The sequence below is a fragment of the Rhineura floridana genome, chromosome 19 (assembly GCF_030035675.1).
Source record: "Rhineura floridana isolate rRhiFlo1 chromosome 19, rRhiFlo1.hap2, whole genome shotgun sequence".
Lineage (NCBI taxonomy): Eukaryota > Metazoa > Chordata > Lepidosauria > Squamata > Rhineuridae > Rhineura > Rhineura floridana.
In genome coordinates, this window is record NC_084498.1 from 25764959 (window position 1) to 25787052 (window position 22094).

At 46.8% G+C, this 22094-nt stretch overlaps 2 protein-coding genes and 1 long non-coding RNA gene across 11 annotated transcripts in view; 1 reads left to right on the plus strand and 2 right to left on the minus strand.

Moving 5' to 3' along the window:
- Positions 1-2239: 2239 nt before the first annotated feature.
- Positions 2240-13132, minus strand: LOC133373065 (zona pellucida sperm-binding protein 3-like). Of its 2 annotated transcripts, none has more exons than XM_061602301.1 (10): positions 13010-13132; positions 11801-11997; positions 10705-10817; positions 10257-10351; positions 8855-9035; positions 7541-7649; positions 5989-6080; positions 5365-5459; positions 4560-4691; positions 2240-2492 (listed from the first exon to the last, which is right to left on the minus strand). In XM_061602301.1, exons 1-10 carry the CDS (start codon positions 13089-13091, stop codon positions 2281-2283), a joined length of 1308 nt encoding a protein of 435 aa, XP_061458285.1. In that variant the 5' UTR covers positions 13092-13132; the 3' UTR covers positions 2240-2280. The 2 variants fall into 2 exon arrangements, with proteins under 2 accessions (XP_061458285.1, XP_061458286.1); XM_061602302.1 differs by having other exon boundaries at positions 2391-2492; positions 4555-4691; positions 13010-13131.
- A 63-nt stretch (positions 13133-13195) lies between these two features.
- Positions 13196-17172, plus strand: LOC133373066 (uncharacterized). Its single transcript, XR_009759610.1, has 3 exons — positions 13196-13368; positions 15012-15144; positions 17043-17172. It is a non-coding gene; the product is annotated as an uncharacterized LOC133373066 (long non-coding RNA).
- The window catches only part of GAL3ST1 (galactose-3-O-sulfotransferase 1), a 35541-nt gene continuing 30588 nt past the window's right edge, over positions 17142-22094 (minus strand). For all 8 annotated transcript variants that reach the window (XM_061602295.1, XM_061602292.1, XM_061602297.1 and 5 more), the window contains one exon: positions 17142-20965. In XM_061602295.1, coding sequence (XP_061458279.1) covers positions 19816-20965 — 1150 coding nt within the window. In that variant the 3' untranslated portion in view covers positions 17142-19815. The remainder of the gene's footprint in view (positions 20966-22094) is intronic.

Here is a 22094-nt window from a genome sequence, read left to right on the forward strand (position 1 = left end):
AGTGGCTCGCATAATAAAAGCCGGTTTAAGCTGGAAACTTCCCTACTATGCATTTCTGTTATCCTGTTTGTGCTTATGGCCTTGCTTATTGTTACAAATGTGCATTGCATAGAAATGTCAAACGCTATTCCAATGCCCCTCATATCCTTGACTTGTACTACTCCTTTTGATATGTAAGCAGAGTAATATCATGTCGGTCTCCAGTTTAGGGGGCGCCCGGTTGCAACTGGACCTCCCCTCAATAGTTGCCTTTGTCTGCTCTTGCATAGTGCTTATCTCAAGGACATGCGAAATATGCAGACATGGAGTCTGAGAGATAGTCTTGATGTTTCCACTTTGTCCTTCCCCCGCTACCCCTTTACCTCCTTACATATGCCCCAAAGCTATAATAGTTGGCGATTGCTTCTTTTGTATTTTATGACGTGAACCCGATATTGTAAACTTCGGGGTAAGCCTATATAAACCATTGAACACCAATAAACGAGGTTCCCATGCTGGCCTGCTTCGGCTTGTAAGTATTGGGTCCCCTTTGCAAAGGTTTTTGTCTCGTGTTACTTGATCTCTGATAGTGGGTTCATTTGCACTCAGCTCCGCACTCTTCCCGGGTGTAATAAGCGAGTTGGGGTTGACAGGACGACTTGCGTGTTGGGTTTGGACCTAACACTATGTTGTTCTGCAAACGTTTCTTTTATTATTTATTTACTTATTTATTGTTCGATTTATACCCCGCCCTTCCGCCCAGCAGGAGCCCAGTTGTCAAAGGGATTCCCTGCTTCCAAAGACTGGGTTGTGTATACAGCTAAGTTCTACTCAGAGAAGACCCATTGAAATTAATGGATCCAGGTTAGTAATGTTCATTGATTTCAATGGGTTTGTTCTGAGCATGTTGGCTACAAAACAATGTTCTTTATCGGAGAACAAGGGCTACAGAGCCGTGCATGGTTTCCTGTGACCCTCACTGAACTCACTTGGGACTGACTGATCGGTTGGCAACCCTAGCATAGCTTGCCTCCATTTTATTTCATTGGCGATCACTTGTGGCCGAGTAAGATTATCTTCCAGGGTAAGGTCCGTAAGTGACTGTGTAGGCCAATTCTGGATCCACACAGCCTCCCACAGTGAGGACATAGGTTTCCAGATGGAAGACGGTCGCAGTGAGGATTTGCTTGACGTGCCTTCCGCTTAGCTCGTGTGTCCCTTTCGCCCTGTACTCGTGATTCTTCAAGTCCGTAGCACCTTTGATAATAGCCAACCTCCAATTGGGACGCTCATGGGCCAAGGCTTCCCAGTTCTCCATGCTCATGTTACATTGTTTTAGATTAGCTTTGAGAACATATTTAAACCTCTTTTGCTGTCCACGAGCTTGCCTCCACTCTTCTGCCCCTCCATGCCCCAATCACAGGGCACATTCAGACCACCTGTTTATTGGACATTCATCCTGCTTTATTTATAGGGAAATTAGACTTTGAGCACACTGGTTGCCCACATTACCATTAGCCACACCTGGAGAGAGAACATTTGATAGTAAAAAGGGCCAGGGTTTGACAAGCATTGTGTGCCCCCATCTTCAGAAGAGAGAAGTGCAGACACACTGGAACCAGCAGAAGAGGGAACATGTCTCTACCCAGAGACTTCAGAGTTCATCTTCTGTTCTGATTCAGGCGAAGAACAAAAGAACCACTGGCTAGGCTTAGCTACCCTGGGGCAGTACCCTCTTGCCCTTCTCAGACACCAGATCTCTTGGAGTTGCTTCAAAACAACCAGAAAAACCATTCTTGCTGCTTTTGAAGTGACTAGTGTGGGCACAGCCTATATCAGGTATGGGGAACCTTGCCCCTCCAGAAGTTGGTGGACGACAACTCACAGCAGCCGTAGCAAGGATGGCCGATGGCAAAGGATGAGGAGGGGAGGAGTTGTTCAGCAACATCTGGAGGGCCAAAGGTTCCTCACACCTGCTTTATATTGCCAATCGCTCCCAGAAGAAGTAATGTACATAAGCCACTACTGTTTTTAATTAAAAATGCTAAATGTATTTCGGAAAGCCTTAAAGACCTGGCTTTTTCAGCAGGCCTTCGGGGTATCCGGGGAGGGTTAATCGATATAATTGTAATGCCTCCTACCCAGTTTTAATATTGTTGTTGTAGATCTATTGTTTTTATTGTATTACTGTATTTTATTAATTGTATTTTAATAATTTTGTAAGTCGCCTAGAGTGGCCATTGGCCAGATAGGCGACAAAGAAATTAAATTTATTATTATTATTATTAAGCATTTTTTTTATTAAGTACATTCTACATCAGCATTAATACTGCTACAGTCCTGCTCAGCATTCACCAGTCCCCGAGTCATCAGGTCCCCAACCTCCCTGTAGTGTAAGCAGAGTCTCTTCTGATAGCCGTTATAGAAGCAGAAGCCCAGGGAGAGAATAGCAACCACAGCCATCTCCAGGAGAAGGGCAGCCACAGCGGGCGGCATCACATTCCGCTTCCCACCTGCCGGAAGAGAACAGAGAAAGCTGCCTGATATCGAGTCAGACCGTTGGTCCATCTAGCGCAGCATTGTCTACACTGACTGGCAGCAGCTCTCCAGAATTTCAGCCAGAGAACATTCCCACCCCTACCTGGAGATGCCGGGGACTGAACCAGATATCTTCTGCCTGCACAGCAAATGCTCTGCCAATGAGCTACGGCCCTTCCCTTGGTGCTTTTATTGAAAGCACTTAATATGCACTATCTAGCTCATAATGCAGGGTGAGAGCCTGGTGGACCTAGTTTCTGCCCCCTTGAGCGAGAGACAAGGGGGAGAGTTTGGTATGAATGTTGTACTTAGAATGTGCGTGTGCTGTATGGATATTTGAGTGGTTGTCACGGCGATGTTTATGGTATGGACATGCGAGTATGCTGTTTTTAGGATCTGAGGTTGAATTATGCGAGTGCTTGTCGAGTGTGGTTTGAGGTAAGTGTGAGTGTGTTGGTTTAGAATGTTGATATCTTTAAATATGAATGTGCTGATTTTGTAAGGGTGTGTTTGAGTAAACTAAACTATTTTTTTCTTTTCCCCAATGGTAGCAAGACAAAATTCTGCTATAATGGGGGGGGGGCTGTTTCAATTGTTTTGCTTTGTATTATATTGCGATTAAGAAATCTGATTTGTTGAATTTATTATGTTTAACAATAAGCTTGTTTTGACATGTTTGTTCTTCCTTGCAACGTAGGGAATATTCTGTTTAGTCTATTATGTTTATTATGATTTTTTTGTGTATTTCTTGAATTTAATTTTATATGCAATGTTTATATGCAATGTCGATACTAAAGACGATGTTGTGTTCAGCTAACTGTATTTTATTGATTGTTATTTGCAGTTGTTAAGATGTTTTGACTTGTACACCGCTTAGCTTTATTTAAATATAAGCGGCATATAAATGGACTAAATAAATAAATAAAATAATCCTTAGATTAGGAATGGGCAGATCTGCCAGTTTCAGTTCCTCATGTTTCCAATCTTAAATTCATTTCTCCACATTAGTTTGCAAATTCTTTTAAAGCCTCCATGAAAATTAATCAGCAATATACACATTTTTGGAAAAGCATTCCCTAATATAATGCATTGCCACACTGAAGGATCAATGCAAGCATGGAAAGACAGTTCGTGCGGCTCTTATTAAATTTATGTTCCGCCCTTCCTCTCAAAAGGAGACCAGCTAAGGCGGCAAACAAGTGATAAAACAGCATTAAAAAAACAATTCCAATACAAATGCAGACTAGGATAAAGATATCGACTTAAAAGGCTTGTTGCAAAAGTGGCAGTTCTGCAAGCAGGAGCCCAGGAAGTTGCCTTATACTGAGTCAAGAGTGCTAGTCCATCGAGCTTAGCATTGTCTGCACTGACTGGCAACAGCTCTCCAGGGTTTCAGGCAGGGCAGGAGTCTCTCCCAGCCCTACCTGGAGATGCCAGTGACTGAACCCGGGACCTTCCTGCAAGATAATTGCTCTGCCACCAAGATATGGCCTTGAGTGAGCACATATGGTATAAAGCGATGCTTCAGGTAAACTGGTCCCAAGATGCTGAAGGATGGAAAGATCTGACAGTTCCTCATTTTTCCAACCTTAAATTCAGTTCTCCACATTTCTGCAACAATTTGCTGATTTTTTTTTAAACCCTCATGAAAAATCTCCAGCGTTTTAGTTCAAATTTCTCCTAATATGCACATTTTTTGTAGGCAGTTTTGACTAATTGATACTATTTTGCAAGCAATTTCTCATCATATTTTTATATGTTATTGACACTCGCATGTGCATCTTTATGAACACTATCCCCTAATGTATGCATTTCGGTAAACATTGGTTGGCAAACTGCATTGCAAAATGCAAGTAAGTATGAATTTCAAAAGATGGCTGTATTTCAGTTCTCCTATTGTTTCAGAACGTGCAAGTTTGATAGATTAGACTTGAAATGGAACCAAAATTGAATTCCTTGCCCCTCCCTACTTTATGTATGAACACACTAGAGATATCACCATGAATTCAGCACAGGACATACAGTGCGACGACTTACCTTACCTTTGTGGCTTCTGACACTGAAGGAACTGTTTGAGTCCCACTCATAGTGGCCTGCATTTTGAGCTGGTTTCTGAACTGTGAAGCGGCCCACCACCACATGCGATTGCTGTGGATTTGCTTCCATAGAAGAACCTGAAGAGAAGAACGAGGATTCCCTTCTTTAGTAGACTTTTGTTGAACCCTCCATCTACAGGACTCACGATGCGTCTAAGGCAAGCTCTATTGACACATGTGGTGTAATGCTTAGAGCAGCCTTTCCCAACCAGTGTGCCTCCAGATGTTGTTGGACCACAATTCCCATCTTTCCTGACCATTGGCAATGCTGGCTGAGGCTGAGGGGAGTTGTGGTCCAACAACAACTGGAGGCACACTGGTTGGGAAAGGCTGGGTTAGAGTATTGCACTGGGCCCTGGGAGACCAGGGTTCAGTCCCCACTCAGCTAGGAAGCTCACTGGGTGATCTTGGGCCAGCCACCGTCTATCACTCTAACCTACCTCACAGGTATGTTGCGAGGATAAAATCAGGAGTAAGCCACCTTGAACTCCTTGGAGGAAAGGCAGGATATAAATGTAACAACAACATCTCCATGTTCGTTCAACAGAATGAAACAATAAAGCCTTGGCACAGATTGAGTAGGATTTAGTTGAATGAAACCAGAGCAGACCCATTTAAAATTATGAATTAGTCATGTCTAACTGCAATGGGTCTACTCCAAGTAGGACTCGCATTGAAGACCACCCTTCATCAATTGCTGCCTTTTCCATTTTCAGGGCTGCATACAAAAATAAGAGACATCGAAAGATACCTCCCAGATCTCTCCTGTGCCGTGTCCCAGCCACTTGGCACGTTGAGTCACAGCAGGTGCAGACAGAACTCGAGGGGTCATCTAGGAGCTCCCATCTGTTAAGAGAAGATACCAACTTTTGACATCTGGTTGCAGCCTTTTCCAGCCTGGCACCCTCCAGATGCATTGGACAACAAACACTTAAAATATTCTAAATCACAGCATAAAAACATCCTTTCACCAGTGACTTTCAGGTTGCCTTGAATAGTCCCCTTTGGCCTGGGTAAACAGGAATGTTTTCAAATTCCTCCGGTTAATAGTGATGGAGACAGGTGCACCTCACTGGAGAGGGCATTCCACAAAAGGGGAGCCACCGCTGGAAAGGCCCTGCCACGGGTGAGCACTAACCAGGTAACACTTGGTGGCAGCACCAACGAGGCCTCGCCTGCTGACTGTAGAGTCCGTGACAGTTCACGCTATTATACCATTATTAGATGCATAGAGAAATTTTACAATCCTCGCAACTTGAGGATCTGTCAGTGGCCCTAGAATGAGTCTCTTGGCATCACCTTATCCACCCTGCTAGCCAAGAGTCACCACTCACAGATCCCTTTGGCAAAGAGGGCCGTTTCCCACAATCCTTACTTGTTGGTGTCTCTGTGAAACGAACAGGCCTTCCTCGTGGGGTTGGTGAGAACAGCTGGGTCCCAGACCAAAACGTGGCAGTGCAAGTAGATCTGCAAGAGGAAAAGACTGCAGTGAAGCCAAGATGAGCAATTGCATTTTCATCGCGAGCTGTACGCCTCTTCTGCTTCGTAAGGCACTGGGGCCTAGGCAGCTTTGACTTGTTATGCAGCCTAAATTTTTAGCAAGAGGATAGATCCCAAAATCATCCTGATATGGACATAACTGCAGGTGCTCACTGGGGATGCTGAAGGCATCCAGCCTTGCAGTCTTCCACTCAGTTGGGCCCCCTCTACACGTCCTTTTTATTGCGCATTCATGACTGGTGCGCATGATGCTCTTGAGACCGTCATAGGCAATCCCACATTATTGTATTCTGCTTGCATGCCAAAATGGCTTCGAAGAGGTTTGCAAGTATAAAAGGAATTATGAAATATCCACATGTGCATTCAGTGCCATGTCTGCCTGCCTATGCTTTGAAGTGGCCACACTTATTCGTTTCAGTGCACATCCTTGAAACTTCCTGCTGAAATCCCATAACTTTATACCCAGATATGTTCCAATTTATTTTCGACCCACTTTTGTAGTGCTACAGCCCCTCTGGACAGCAATCATGTGTAGCATCGGAGAAGCGTTGCAGAATGCACCAAGGCAGAATAAATCTGCCACAAAATGCACTGTTGTTGTGTCATGAACATGTTGCAGAATATACCCGCAATAACATGCAAGCCTGGAGGGACCCTTGTGCAGACCCAGGCCAGCAGTGTGAAGACTGCCATGGGCTGCGACTTCTCTGCAGTGCAGTTTTATGCTGCATAATCCTTTACTCTTTGGAAGTGGGCTTGCAAACAGCACCACTGAGACCCTCAAAGTCAGATGCACGATGAGGGCTGCCTTGCACAAGCCACCTCCAAAAGTGGATTACTGCTATATAGAGTGACCAAAACATGTTGCATGCAAGAGGTCCCAGGTTCAATCCCCACCACCTCCAGATAGGGCTGGGAATGTCCCTTGCCTGAAACTCTGGAGAGCTGCAGCTGCCAGTCAGAGTAGACAATACTGAACTAAATGGGCCAATGGTCTGTCTCAAGATAAAGCAGCTTCTGATGTACTATGCTTCAACACGAAATGCACCACTGGACAGAGAGTTCAGCGTCCATTCTAACAAGGCTGCATACACAACATACATTTAAAGCACATTTCTCCCTTCAAAGAATCCTGAAAACTGTAGTTTGTTATGGGTGCTGGGGATTGTGACTCTGCGGGGTAAACTGCAGTTCCCAGGATTGTTTGGTGGTGATGGGGAAAATGTGTTTTAAATGTCTGGTGTATACGCAGCCCAAGTTCCTAGCCCTCAAGGCTATAAAAGGCATGGATGAATGAGTTGGCAACTTCCTGCTGAAGAGTCTCTAAAGGTAGATTCGTGGCTGAACAGAGGGATTATGCAAGTTATAAAGTTATTTCAAACACAGGAAATTGCTGATGCAGATGATGTTAGAGTTCAGCTACTTACATCAGCGTTTACCCCAATGAATTCAAAGGCCTGCAGAGAGAGATGGATCACTTCAGGAGCCCGTCTAGGGAGGAAATGGGAATTGGCAACCCTGCCATCCACAAGGCACCTGCTCGAAGCCCCACCAGGAAATAAAACAGCACATCAGAGTCACAAGACAAAATGCATCTAATGATTTCTACTCAATGCCACAAGCGCGTGTCAAGAAGACACAAAATTCCAGGTGCCGTTGGCAGCTTAAAAAAACCAAACAATCCTGGCACTTTGGTTGCTGAAGAGGGCAGAAAACAAGACTCTCCTCAGACACCCCGCCTTACATTCTCCCATAGCTCAGTGGTAGAGCATCTGCCTTGCATGTAGAAGGTTCCAAGTTCAATCCCTGACAACTCTAGGTAGGGATGGGGGAAAAGCTCCTGCCTGAAACCCTGGGAGGCCACTGCCAGTCAGTGTCGACAATACTGTGTTGGATGGACCAGTGGTCTGATACAGAGGCAGCTTCCTATGAAGTTCCCTGTGTGAGGCTGCTGTCTCCGTGAGCCATCATTTAAAAGTGATGGGAGTTGTGGTCCAAAACATCTGCAGGGCACCAGGGTTTATTTACTTTTTATTTAATTTATATCTCATCCTTCCTCCCAATAGGAGCTCAGTAGGGCAGCAAACAAAAACACTAAAAACCTCTAAAACATCATAAAAACAGACTTTTAATATATTAAAACAAAACATTTTTTTTAAAGCTTTAAAAACATCTTAAAAGCAATTCCATCACAGACACAGACTGGGATAAGGTCTCAACTTAAAAGGCTTGTTAAAAGAGGACTGAAAAGATAACAGAAATGGTGCCTGTTTAATATTTAAGGGGAGGGAATTCTAAAGGGTTGGTGCCGTTACACTAGAGGTCCGTTTCCTATGTTGTGAGGAATGGATCTCCTGATGAGATGGTATCTGCAGGAGGCCCTTGTCTGCAGAGCTCAGTGATCGACTGGGTATATAAGGGGCAAGACGGTCTTTCAGATATCCTGGTCCCAAGCTGTATAGGGCTTTGTACACCAAAACCAGAACCTTGAACGTGGCCCGGCAGCAAATGGACAGCTGGGACTAGGGCTGCTTGGACATTCTCCAGCAAGTGTTCTAGCCGTCGTGTTCTAGAAGATCTGTTGTACTTACAAGCAACTTGCATCTTGCATCATTTTGCCCTACAGAATCTGGAATCTTTGAAAGCCAGGAACCTACAGCTTGAGCAGCTTGGTCGGGTTCGTTTCCTTGCCCTGTGCTCCCACAAATCACAGGACTCAAACTCCTCCAGTCAAGACTCACCCATGGTTTGCAACAACACTGTAATTCCGGGGAGATTGGTTCAGTTCTGGAGTGGCAGCAGCCACGCATTCGTCCACAAAAACCCGCAGAGGCTGGTGGAAGAAACTCTGCACAGCAAACTCTATGTGGATCTGCGAGCCCAGGAAAAAGACCCTCGAGTCAGATGGCGCGCTGAAGTCCTCTGCAGAGAGACACAAGAGGCAGCACTTTATGGGCAGGAGGGAAATGTTTCCAGCCCAAGGGCCATATTCCCTTCTGGGCAACCTCCGGGTCCAGAATTTTGTACAGCAGGCTACATTTCCAACCACACAAGAGTCAGAGGGCCTTATCCACACTCCTCTCTCCACCCAGACAAGCAAGCAGCATTGTCAGAGTTCAAGGGCGCATTCCTTCGAGGCAAAAACACTCAAGGAGGGTGTGGAGAAGGTTCAGTGAGGGGTTTGGCCTGTGGAGAGTCCCAAGTGCCAGGCAGAGAGACCAAGAGGGCCGCCTTCATCCCCCAGGTTCCCTGTTCAAGACTATCTCGGTTACATGCAGGCATGCAAAATAACACTGCTCCTATTCAGTTTATGGCTTTTTACAGTCATGCTGCTAGAAAAGAGTGCTGAGCATCTCCTTGCCAGGTCCCAGCCGCAGTTGAGGCTGGTCCGTTAGGGTAACTAGGGCACTGCTCCACCAACCTCAGTCTCCTCTCAGCCAGTCCCTGCCTTTTTACTTAGGACCTGTCCAGGGTGTAGCTCTGCCTGCCAGCTTCCTCCTCCTCAAACCTCATTGTTGCCCTTGTACAATTCAGCAGGGAGGAGTGTGTGTGTGTGTGTCAAAATTAGAACTAAGTTGGCTCTGCCTGTCATTGGCTCCGGCTCTGCCTACTGTTGGGCTCCCTGCCTTCCGCCCCGCCAGCCCCAGTGGGCACCTGCCACCACTGCCCAGCAGAGCCAATAAGAGAAGGTTGCATTTGATAACATGACTCGCAGCAGAGCAGGGGTCTGGACCCAAGATCAGACAAGAATACAGCTCCTGTTATAATAAGTGAAACCACAGGAAAGGTCTGGATAGGAGGATCTCGCATCCTCACCTACGTGTCGGGATGAAATAAATACAGGTGGTTTCAAGCCCACCTCAAGCCTTTAGGATAAGGCAAAGGTGCTCAAACGTTAGCCCAGTCAATGAAGGCTGGTCCAGTAGGGCAGATATGCTGCTGCCTCACCAGACTGCCCTCAGACAGATCCCCACCTGGTCCTGGCTGACAGCGTTCTGCTCCTCAGACTCACCAGGGAGGAAGATGGGACCAAAACTAGAACTAGTTATCTCTGCCTGCCATTGGCTCAAGCTCCGGCTATTGTAAGCCTCCCAAGTCTTCCACCCCACCAGTCCCAACGGGCACCAGCTGCATGCTGCTTACCATTCATGAGCATCCCGGTGAACATTAACACACTGGAGGCAGAGAGCTGGCCGGTGGCTGTGGTCACTTGTGAAGGAGGACTCAAGGGCCCTGCCCTAAGAAGACAGGAGGAGAAGGTCACACTCGGAGCAGAAAGAGAGCCTTTTCCTCCCCCTCACCGCAAGAGTTACATTGAGTGACCTTGATGTGGACTAGAAAGCTGAAGAGATGCTCATGATCTACATGCATATTGTAATTAAAACAAACCTTACAAAAAAATGCCCTAAGTCAGCCTTCCCCAACCAGGTGCCCTCCACAGACAGCACTACCAGACTGTCCATCCACAGAAGATTTCTGCTGCGAAGACCTTAGAGTTTCTCTCCACCCCTTTCGGCAAAGGCACTGCTAACATCCCCCTTCCGGCTTGTTTGCCAGAAAGTTCTTTTCAGTGTCCACACTCGGTGCTTACTCATAATCAGTACAGTTAATCTGCTCCACAAAAGGGCTGCTATACAGTCCGCTCCGGGAAGACGAGGGCCTATAGACTAGGCTGCTAGAGTGCTCAACCATTGTGCCAGACGCCTGCAAGAATCATAAAAAAAAAAATGAGGTGGTGGCAAGATCATGGATGCTTAGTTGGAGAAAGCTCAGTTGTCCAAAATTCTAAATCTAGACATATACATTTATTTTATGTATGAAATTTTTATAATTTTTTAAAAATTGATTTTATTTATGCAGTCGTTTTAACAGCTTTTTCATATGTAACTTTTATATATGTTGTTGTATTATAAATCGCTTTGGGATGCCTCACAGGAAGAGATTCATAACTAATAATAATTAGCATATGCAAAGTTTATTACACAAATGTGTGCATTTTATTCAACATTTTCTCTTTTTGGCAATGCATAGACTACAGGCACATCTTTACTACAGAAGTCAACTGAACATCAAGAAAAACTTCTTAACTGTTAGAGCCATAGGACAATGGAACCAATTACCTAGAGAGGTAGTGGGCTCTCCAACACTGGAGGCATTCAAGAGGCAGCTGGACAGCCATATCTGTCAGGAATGCTCTGATTTGGATTCCTGGATTGAGCAGGGGGTTGGACTTGATGGCCTTATAGGCCCCTTCCAACTCTACTATTCTATGATTCTAAGTCATATAATTCCTCCTTGCACTGGAAGCCCACCTGAACCCCTCGTCAGTTCTTAAGATACGGAGAAGTTTCTCCAAAACAGGAACAGCCCTGCCTGTCAGCTTCCATCGCCTTACTTTCAATTTTGCTTTTGTAGAAGTCACCAGGGAGGAGGGTTGGGGGCAGGACTAGAATTAGTTGGCTCTGCCTGTCATTGGCCTGGGCCTGCCCATCATTGGCTTTGGCTCCGCCTACTGTTGGGCTCTCTGCCTTCCGCCCTACCAGTTCCAAAGAGCCCTATTCTTCAGTCTCCTCATTAGCAACTTGTACCTCATCTCACCAGATCCAAGTTTCCCAGCTTTAGTGAGCTGCTGCAGTCGCCACCCCCAAAACCCAGGTTTGGGGAGTCGTGCCCCTCAGAACACTCACCAGCCGTGCAAAGCCACACTCCTTGAAGTAGTACTGAAAGTGGAAGAGGCCCTGGGCAGTGTTCTCGAAGGAAGGAGAGCAGCGACCCAAGAGCAGATGCTGTGGGTCCAGCTTGAGGCCTGTGCCCCAAGGGTCCATCTTGACAACCAGATGGATCCTGGTCCTGTTACATTCATAGACCGTGGAAGCTGCAGGCACTGAAAGATCAGAGAGCGGGGTGGTGGAAGGGTCAGAGCTGACCAGAAGGCAGACTGGCTGCATACACACCATCCATTTGCAGCGTGTTTCTTTCCGGCAAAGAATCCTGGGAACTGGAGTTTACCCCTTATAGCACCACAATTATCCCTTATGGCACCCTTAACAAGCTACAGTTCCCAGGATTCTTTGGGGGGAAATCATGCACTTTAAATAGATGGTGTAGCAGTAGAGCCTGTGACAAACCAGACTTTTGTGTTACATCAGCACTAACCAACCATAGTTAAAGCTGGTGAGGTTCCTTCTTGACTCAAATCTGGTCTTTTATTGTGGTTTTAAAAAAACCCATTGGTTTTGTTTGTTGGGTTATGTTTTTTTTTTAAGAACCCTTGGTTTGTGCTATATTGATACATGAAATCAATCACAGTGCAACTTACATGAAATTTAGCATATAAATTCAGTAACAACAATAATATTTTGGGAAGCATTAAGAGTTACTGTAACAAAGAAGACTATTAGATTTAGATGGCAGGAGAGGGAGAAAGGAGGATCTGGGTTCAAGCTTCCCTCTCAGCCAAGGTAGGCCACTAGGTAGCCTCCTGTCATTCTCCATTTAGCCTACCTCACAGGGTTGTAGCGGGGAATACAGTAAGATTAGATAGCTCATGCTCATCAGCCCATGCTCCTTTCAAAGAAGGCAAGCTAGATGAAAGAGCTACAGTGGAAAAAGGAGACCAATCCAGCTATCCATCTTCACGATATGGAGTCACTTAAGAACATAGGAATCTGCCTTGTCCCGAGTCATTGCTCCATCTAGCTCAGTGTTGCTGACACTGACTGGCAGCAGCTGTCCAGGGTTTTAGGCAGGGAACATCTATAGCCCTACCTGGCGAACCAGAAGACTGAAGTTGGGAACTTCTGGATGCAAAGCAAATGCTCTACCCATTCAGCTACAGCACACTGAGAGAGAAAAAAATGCAAATTACACACAGAGAGAAAAAAGGTGCAAATTACCCCTCTGAGCAGAAACAGCCACCAGACTCCAGGCATAGATGGCAAAGACCCTCTTCCATAATCCCATATTGAGACTCTCCATTTGGAAGGCAGGAAAGAAAAAGGCCACTATCTACTCTGCACCCTCTGCAGCATCTATTTATACACCCATCGTCTGAGAGAGGCCCTCCCCCATTTCCCCAGGGCACAGGTGCTGGGGATTCCATTGGATTAGCCTTCCTCCCAATCAGAAAGGGGCATTGCCAGGCTGCCTCTCCCCTGGAAGGAATCACTGAAGACACTGGTGAGAAAAGGGCACCTGAGGTTGCTTCCAGACGACTCGATGATTAAGCATTTGCTTGCACAAAATCTGCACAGAGGTTAGATGCCATCCCCAAGCAAATGGTAGTCTAATAGAGTTTCCCCACCACCACCACCCAATCACTTTTCTTACCATCAAACATCAATTTTGTTTAAAGCGGGTGTGTCGTCCACGGGCACTATAGTGTACCACTCTGACCTGCTTTCTTGGAAATGCTCACTGGGAAGGTGCATCTACCCAAATGGAGGAGAGATCCATGCAAAAGTAGCAGCAGCCCAGATGTACCATGTGATGGCACATAACAGGGCAGGGTTGTCCAGTGGTGACAGCACTGGCCTTTATTTATTTATCTGTTGATAACTTTTTTTACCCACCCTAAGGTCCCATAACGGCTTACAACAGCACAATGTCTACAGTTCTAAAAAAAGACAAAACCAGTTACAATGATAAAAACAGGTAAAACTGTTCTGAATATAACAGTATAAATCAGGTGTGGGAAACAAGCATAGGGATAATGGGAGTTGTAGCTCAGCCACATCTAGAGGGCCAAAGGTTTTCCAAATGGAAACGGACTGCCTTCAAGTCAATCCCAACTTATGGTGACCCTACAAATAGGGTTTTCATGGTAAGCAGTATTCAGAGGGGGTTTCCCATTGCCTTCCTCTGATGCTGAGAGGCAGTGACTGGCTCAAGGTCACCCAGTGAGCTTCATGGCTGTGTGGGGATTTGAACCCTGGCCTCCCAGGTCGTAGTCCAACACTCTAATTGCTACACCATACTGGCTCTCTAAGGTTCCCCAAACCTGGTATAAATTCAGCAGAAGAGGTGGGCTCCACAAAGAGCTGAGTAAGATTGCCAGCTTTTCAACCAGCCACTGTAGCTGTGTCTTTTGTAATAGCTTGATATGCAGACATTAGCAGCTGATAATATTTATCTGTATGGCATTTCCTACCAATATCTGCAGCACAAGTTGTTACTAAAGGCATGAAGCAAAGTAATCTGGGTCCCCCACCCCGTCAGTTGGCAACTCTAGCAGCAGCTCAAGGGCTGCTTTGAATTTCTGGGTGATGCACAAAATATCTCCATAAGCTATCTTCTTTGAAAAGCTGTCCCCACAAATTGCTTACATTGTGTCCTTAAGGAAGCTTGGGTTGTGTTTCATGTTGATAGAAAACAATGTAATTCTACAGTAGCGAGGAACTGCTGTTACTCTGTGATTAGAGAAAGGCTTTCTGTACATGCTCAGAGATGCTTTTCATTCTTGTATCATAATTAATTTTTTTAGTCAACAGTGCCTGCAAGACTTTTTAGTATTTAATGCTATAGCAATACAACCTGTTGAAGAAAGAAATGTGGGTGTGTGATTAACTGCAAACATATGCAAATACAGAATCAGGCCTTTATGCTGATGAAAAGTGTTTTAGGAGGGCTTGATTACCTGATACCTTTATGCACTACTGAGTTCAGGAGAATTTACTTCCTAGTAAGTCTCCAATTGTAAGGGTGCTTACTAGGGAGTAAGTCCCTTTGACCTAAGTAGGGATTTCTGGGTGAAAATACTTAAGATCACACTGCTATCACCTGGGTCTTTGTATATTTTACATGGGCTTCCAAATCCTAATGCAAGTAACAAGATAACATCAGAACAGCCTTGCTGGATCAGGGCAGTGGCCCATCTAGTCCTGCATCCTGTTCTCACAGTGGCCAACCAGACGCCCATGGGAAGCCTGCAAGCGGAACCTGGATGTGACAGCACTGTCCCCTTCTGTGGTTGCCAGCAGCTGGTATTCGGAAGCCTACTGCCTCCGACGGTGGAGGTAGACATAGCCATCAGGTGAGTAGCCACTGATAGTCTTATCCTTCATGGGTTTGCCTACTCCTCTGTTAAAGCTGTCAACGTTGGTGACTATCACTGCCTCTTGCGGGAGCGGATTCCATAGTTTAATTATGTGCTGGGCGGTGTAAAGAAGTCCTGAACCTTCCATCTGTCCTGAATATTCCACCATTCCACATGATATGAAGCTGCCTTCTGTATTGAGTCAGCCCACCGGTCTATCTAGCAGCCTCACATTATTCTGATTAATTGAGAACAGCTGTCCAGTCTCTCTGGCAGAGGCTTACTCCGTGCATTTTCTCATTGCTTTCCATATTGCAACAAATTTTATGGGGGAAGGGGGGAGAAAGGGTTACGCTGCAAGAGTGCCAAATCAAGTGTAATCGCGCAACCTAAATTTGCCAGGATGTGTTTGATCCCACCCCAAAATGGTGACAGTGTGGAAGTGCCCTGATTGTCATGGGCCAGAGTTGTCCGTTGTGAGGTTCAGTGCAGACGCTCTGGCCTGATTTCCTTCTTCATCTGATGCACAGCGGTATCACAGGTAGCTACTTTATACTGGGTCAGACCATTTGTATGCAGAAAGCCCCCAGATCCAATCCCCCCCCCATCTTCAGGTAGGGCTGGGAATGTCCCCTGTCTGAAACCTTGGAGAGCTGCTGCCGGCCACTGTTGACATCACTGAGCCAAATGGACTAACGGTCTGACTCAATAGAAGGCCACTGTCGAGGTGTATTAACATGATTACAGCTAGCACAGCTTGCAGTATTTCAGATTGAGACCTTATCCCAGTCTGCTTCTGTGTTGGAACTGGAATTGTGTTGGAAGAATTAATACGTTCTTAAACGTTCTTTTTAAAAATGTTTTTAATCTTAGAAGATGTTTTGAACGTTGTTTTTTTTAAGAACCGTTTTTGAAGGTATTTTGTTTTGATGTGTTTTAAAGTTTGTTTTTATCATTTAAAGTTTTTAGTGCTTCTGTTTGCCGCCCTGGGCTCCTGCTGGGAGGAAGGGCAGGATATAAATCAAATAATAAACAAATAAATAAATGCAACGGTCCCCTATTGGCCGCATCCTGTCCACCCCAACAGAGTCTGTATACATCTGCAGCTCTTGTGCCGATGGTTGGTGCTTTGGACCAGTGGAGAATTCCACTTTGTTCTGCTCCTCTGCTGTTCCTCGAAAGCATCCCACACGCCTACACCGCTGCGCATTGGCCCCAGCCTGTGGCAATGAATCGGTCTACACGGGCTGGTAGCAGGTCTCCAAGGTTTCGGCATGAGTCTTTTCCCCAGCACTACCTGGGGATGTTGAGGATTGACCTTCGCTACACCAAGTCAGACCACCAGTTCATCTAGCTTGGCCAGGAGTAGTTCTCTAGGCTTTCAGGGCAGGGGTCTCTCTCAGGGGGTGGAGGGAGGCAAGCTCTCTACAGCCGCTCATTCTCTGGCCGATGGCAGCAGTCAGGCTGGTTGCACCCTTGCTGTGGCATTCTTCCTAGGAGAGAGATGGGTGATAGCACTCTTCAAGTACATGAAAGGTTGTCACACAGAGGAGGGCCGGGATCTCTTCTCGATCATCTCAGAGTGCAGGACACGGAATTATGGGCTCAAATTGCAGGAAGCCAGATTTCAACTGAACATCAGGAAAAACTTCCTAACTGTTAGAGCCATATGACAATGGAACAAATTACCTAGTGGGCTCCCCAACACTGGAGGCATTCAAGAGGCAGCTGGACAGCCACCTGTTGGGAATGCTTTGATTTGGATTCCTGCGTTGAGCAGGGGGTTGGACTTGATGGTGTTATAGGCCCCGTCCAACTCTACTGTTCTGTGATTCTATGACCCTTGTTCTTCTGTATGTTGAAGGTGCTTCCTTCAGCTTTTTTTTTTTTTGCAGTCCCTGCTCTTGAACAAGTTCTCTTTATGGTCTCACACCCAACCCAACCTGCCGTGACCTCCAAAAGGCAAAAAGAGGAGAAAAGAGTCAAGACTGGGAACAGCTCAAAGATCTTTGTATTAAAAACACTCTAATATACATTATAACTATTTTACAAAATTATAGTGTTTTTTTGCAAATTGAGAACATTAGACATACATGGTGAGTTAATGGGGGTATGTTGTGTGTGTGTGTGTGTGTGTGTATAACGAGAGCATGCTGTGATAGGACAGATGTGATAGGAAGTGATGTCCTTTTAAACTTTTTGACAAAGAGATTCCCAAAGGGATCTCCCTTCCCATACCAACAGCACACTTCCCATATTTCCTTTGCCCTTTAGCGCCATCTCCCAAGGAGCTCCTACACGTAGCATAAAATCACTCTCACAGGTCCACACCATACATTTAAAGCACATCCAACACACATTTAATGCTCCCACCAAAGAATCATGGGAGCTGTTAAGGGTACTGGGGATTTGTAACTCTATGAAGGGGAAATCACAGTTCCCAGCGTTCTTTTGGGGGAGGTTGGGTGCTTTAAATGTGTGTTGGATGTGCTTTTTGATGCCTTTCCTAGATTCATTTTTAGCAAGAAGCAGCAACTGGGAAACATCCTCCTCCCTCCCCCTGCTCTTTCCTTACTTTTTGAGTTGAGCCCTCCCTGTAAGTATACTAGTCGTCATCAGATCCCATAGCTAGTAGCGGCTGAACTCCAGGACCCTCAAACCAGTGAGGACATTAGCTCTGGCGAAGATGGCAGAAGAGGCAGAGGTTTGGAGAAATAAATCAGGCTACATTCTGCAGCACATGGACCAGCCCTCAGAGGTATACAGAACATGGCTCAACTGGATGATGTTGATGTGCATATGCATATATATCCTGGGCACAGAATGCTACCTTGAGGTCTTCCAGTTAAATGTCAACAGGCACTGTAACTCCATGTTCCTCAACAGACTCCGTTTGCACAAGGCTGGGCTTAAAGCAACACCACTTTTTTCTTACTGTGGTTTGAATTTGCAGATTGGCCGTGGATGAAGGGTGTTTCACTCCTAATGTCATTTGCTATACTGCCTGGGGCTGATGGCAGTCATAATATAAAACATCTGCAGGATGCCAGGTTGGCAAAAGCTGCTGGGCAACCTGTGGACTGTCCACAGGCTGCCTCGTTGCGAGTCAGTGCAAATCCCAGTTTCTTGCTGCCTCTCACACATTGTGACATGCACAATTCTGAAAGGGAGGCAGATGTGAGCACATGGCCGAGAACACACTCGTTCCTTGCAGCAAAAAAAAAAGAGACTGTACTGATTCAGGCTTAGGAATGACGTTCCAACAACACCACCACAAGGAGGCAAAACACCACCCTTTAAAAATGCTTGTGTCGGAGTTGGCGTGTGCAATTAAAACACACAATCGCAACTCATCTACTCAGTAGATGTATGAGCAATATTAACACTACCAACCTATAGCAGTTTTGTGTTGATTTAACTGTTGTGGATTTCCCCCAAAGAATCCTGGGAGCTGTAAGATGACGCAGGCGTAGAGAATTCTATTAGACTGCCCTCTCTCCTGTCAAAGAATTACAGTGCTCAGGATTCCCAGAGGAGAGATGGCTATTTAACATGGGGGCAGGTAATGTGGTTCCTCTCCAGATGTTGTTGGACCCCATCGTCCCCAGCCAGAATGGCCAAAAGTCAGAGATGACTATAGTCAGAGTCCAGCCACATCTGGAGGACCTCATGGTGGCTACCCTTATTTCAAGTGTCTAAGCCTGTGGTGTATATATGACCATAGACGCAGGGGGTTGTATTCAACTGAGTCCTTCTTAGAGTAATCCTACTAAAATGAATAAATCTAAGTTAATCATGTCTATTAACTTCAATGGGTCTACTCTGAGCAGGGCACACATTGAATACCACCCATGGACAACAACATTTGGGTCTCTCTTCCTCACACGCTCATTACAAAATGCATTGCCGTCCGTCACGGGGGGAAACTGCCTGTGTGCCGACTCCCTTCTTTAGAAAAGGAACATCCATCAATGCATAAGATTCATCAGCACAGAAGCACACCCCACCAACTCCAAGCAGCCGCTTTCCTCCGGCTCCTCCCAATCCTGCGGGTGAAGAAAGCAGGGTGGCCGCTCATCCTCCACTGTCCAACCCCAGTTTGAAACAGAAGTCAGGAAGAAGGAGAAAGTCAAAGCTCTAAACGGTTAGCAAAATAATGCAATTGGCAAGGGTGTCATGGTGCCATGGTCTGTTGTTGTTTGCTCTGCTCTGAGTTAAAGCAGTGGGGCTGACTCAGGTCTTTGGGATCCACATTGCACCCATGGGTGGGGATCCCATCTGCTTCAGCCCTTTGCCTGTGCCTCAGCTACCCTCCCGCCAAAGCCTGGGCCAAAATGGGCGCTGAGGAAATTCTCCCCACTTAGCCGCAAGCTCTAATCAGAGCTTGGAAAAGTTACTTTTTTGAACTACAACTCCCATCAGCCCAATCCAGTGGTCTTGCTGGCTGGGGCTGATGGGAGTTGTAGTTCAAAAAAGTAACTTTTCCAAGCTCTGCTCTGGTTATTCCTCTCCAGGCCGCTGTGCCTTTTTGCTCTCACACAAGTTCACACAAGTTGCTGGTGGCACAACATGAGCTGTGAAGAAGAAGGCGGGGCAGCAGAGAAGATCAAAATGAAAGCTGGTCCTTCTCTAGGACGGGACAGATGGGGGACAGGGATCGTGGTCCTTCTACCAGATGAGGAAATCGCACACCCATCTCCACAGCTTGGTGACCCAGAGGTTGACCCCCAGGTCCATCAGGTACTGGATCTCAGGCATCAGCATCTTACGGCAAAGCTTCCGGTGTTTCTTGTTGATCCTTTTTTTCAGATTGTAGCCCAGGATAGATTTTTTGCCGAGCGGCTGCCACGGTTGCATGGCGGACTCCTGGATGGCGTTGGCATCCACCGGGCGCCCACCATCAATGCAGATGCTCTTCATCTTCTCATTCTCTTCTTGAAGCCTGGCCACGTCTTTGGCCATCCGCTCGTGCCCATATGCTTCCACCTTGCGCCAGAAGGTGGTGTTGAAGTAGCGGTAGAGCTTGGTGTCGATGAGGTTCCAGGCAGTGGCCTTCTGGTAGAGATCTCCCATCAGCTTGGAGACTGTGGAGTCTTTCCGAGCATTGAGCTTGAAGTAGAGGACATCCTCCAGCTCCCAGCACAGCAAATCCTTCAGAAGCATCAGTGATTCGTCAAAGTACTCCACCAGCATGACCAGGTGGAAGCGGTCGTCAACCTCGCGGATATACCGGTCAACCAGGGGGCTGTTAGCGTTCATGTTGTTGTCGTAGCCCAGATCGAAGAACAGGAGGTTCCGGAGGAAGTGAGCGTTGAACCCATTGGGATCGTAGTAATGCCAAGGATCACGCAGGAATTCGGCCAGCTTATCCTCACCCGACAGCTTCCAGGTCAAGGGAATGATGCGCCCAAAGTAATGGAAGGAGGACTCAAAGAGGTAGGCGGGGTTCCGCAGCACGGTCACAAAGATGGTGTCGGTCGGCAGCAGCTTGCGCACTTCCTCGTAGTGGAAGCGCATGTGGTTGCAAATGATGTTGAAGCACATGCCGGGCTGGTAGTCCTTCACTTGGCTTCGCTCAAAGAAGGACGGATAGTGGAAGTCGTTGCGTCCGTTGGGGAAGGCAAACTTGAGGCGGTGCTTCTCCCCGAAGCGGAAGAGGATATTGATAATGGTGCTGCTGGCTGTCTTGTGGGTCTTCATGAACATGATGTCCAGCTTGGGGTGGCACCTCTGCCCCGGCGGATTGCGGCTACCGTTTGCCAGCACCGGCAGCCGGGCCTGGGCAGGGTAGGAAGAGCATGAGTAGGGGATCGGGACCCTAGGAGGACAAAAGGGTGAGCAATGAGGATCTCTCCTTGAATAGAGAAGGAAGTCTCCAGTCACCTCCCTTGACTGGGCTATACTTTGCAAAGGTCCTGTGTCTCGCCCCACCCCTTGACTTCCAGGTCCCATCAGTGGGACTGGAGGCAAACATTCATTTTTAGGAGTTGAATGTGGTGTGACAGAGGAGGTAACTGGCTGCCAGTTTGTTTCCAGGCCCAATGAGGATCGTAAGAAGCTTCCTTTTACTGAGTCAGACCATTGGTCCATCTAGTTCAGTACTGTCCACACTGACTGGCAGCAGCTCTCCAGGCTTTCAGGCAGGAGTCTCTCCCAGCCCTCCCTGGAGATGCTGCCATTGGGGATTGAATCTGGGACCTTCTGCATGCAAAGCGGACGCTCTGCCACTGAGCTGTGGCCCTTCCCTGTAAGATGCTCACATTAACATTCAAAGCCCTAAATGACTGAGCCCCCAAGTATCTGAAAGGTTGCCTCCATCCCTACCGAGATATTACTCTGTTAAGATCTGCAGCAGGGGCTCTCTTGGTAGTTCCGTCACCCTCAGAAGTGCGGGGAATGGTAGCCCGGGATGGGGCTTTCTCTGTAGCAGCCCCTAAATTGTGGAACACCCTCCCCACTGAGGTGCACCTGGCATCTTCACTGTGCAGCTTCTGCCGTATGCTAAAGACACCCCTCTTTACCCTGGCCTCAGTAGTGCAGTAGCCAATTCAGAAGTGCAGGGTCCCTTAATGTTAGTAACAGCCGTGTCCCCTCCCACCTTGTTTTGCTGCAGGGTTGAGAATGGGATCCTAGTTAATGCCTTCTTTCACAACAACAGATGTCCCTAGGAGCCAATAAGCATGCAAGAGGAGAGAGTTAGCTATTGAGAAGGGTCTTCTCATTGGCTGACTCACCTTATTTCACTCGGATTGGCTCCAATCAGCAGGAAAGGACAAGCAAGCATGCGAGAAGACTGTTCTCAGTGGCTAACACGCTCCCCTTTCATGCTGATTGGCTTGTAGGTTGCTGGAGACAAAGGGATCCTGCTGGGACCCTGCTCCCAAAAATGTAAAGGGTCTAAGACCCCCTGAGACCCCAGACAATTACACCCCCGCCTGACTTATAAA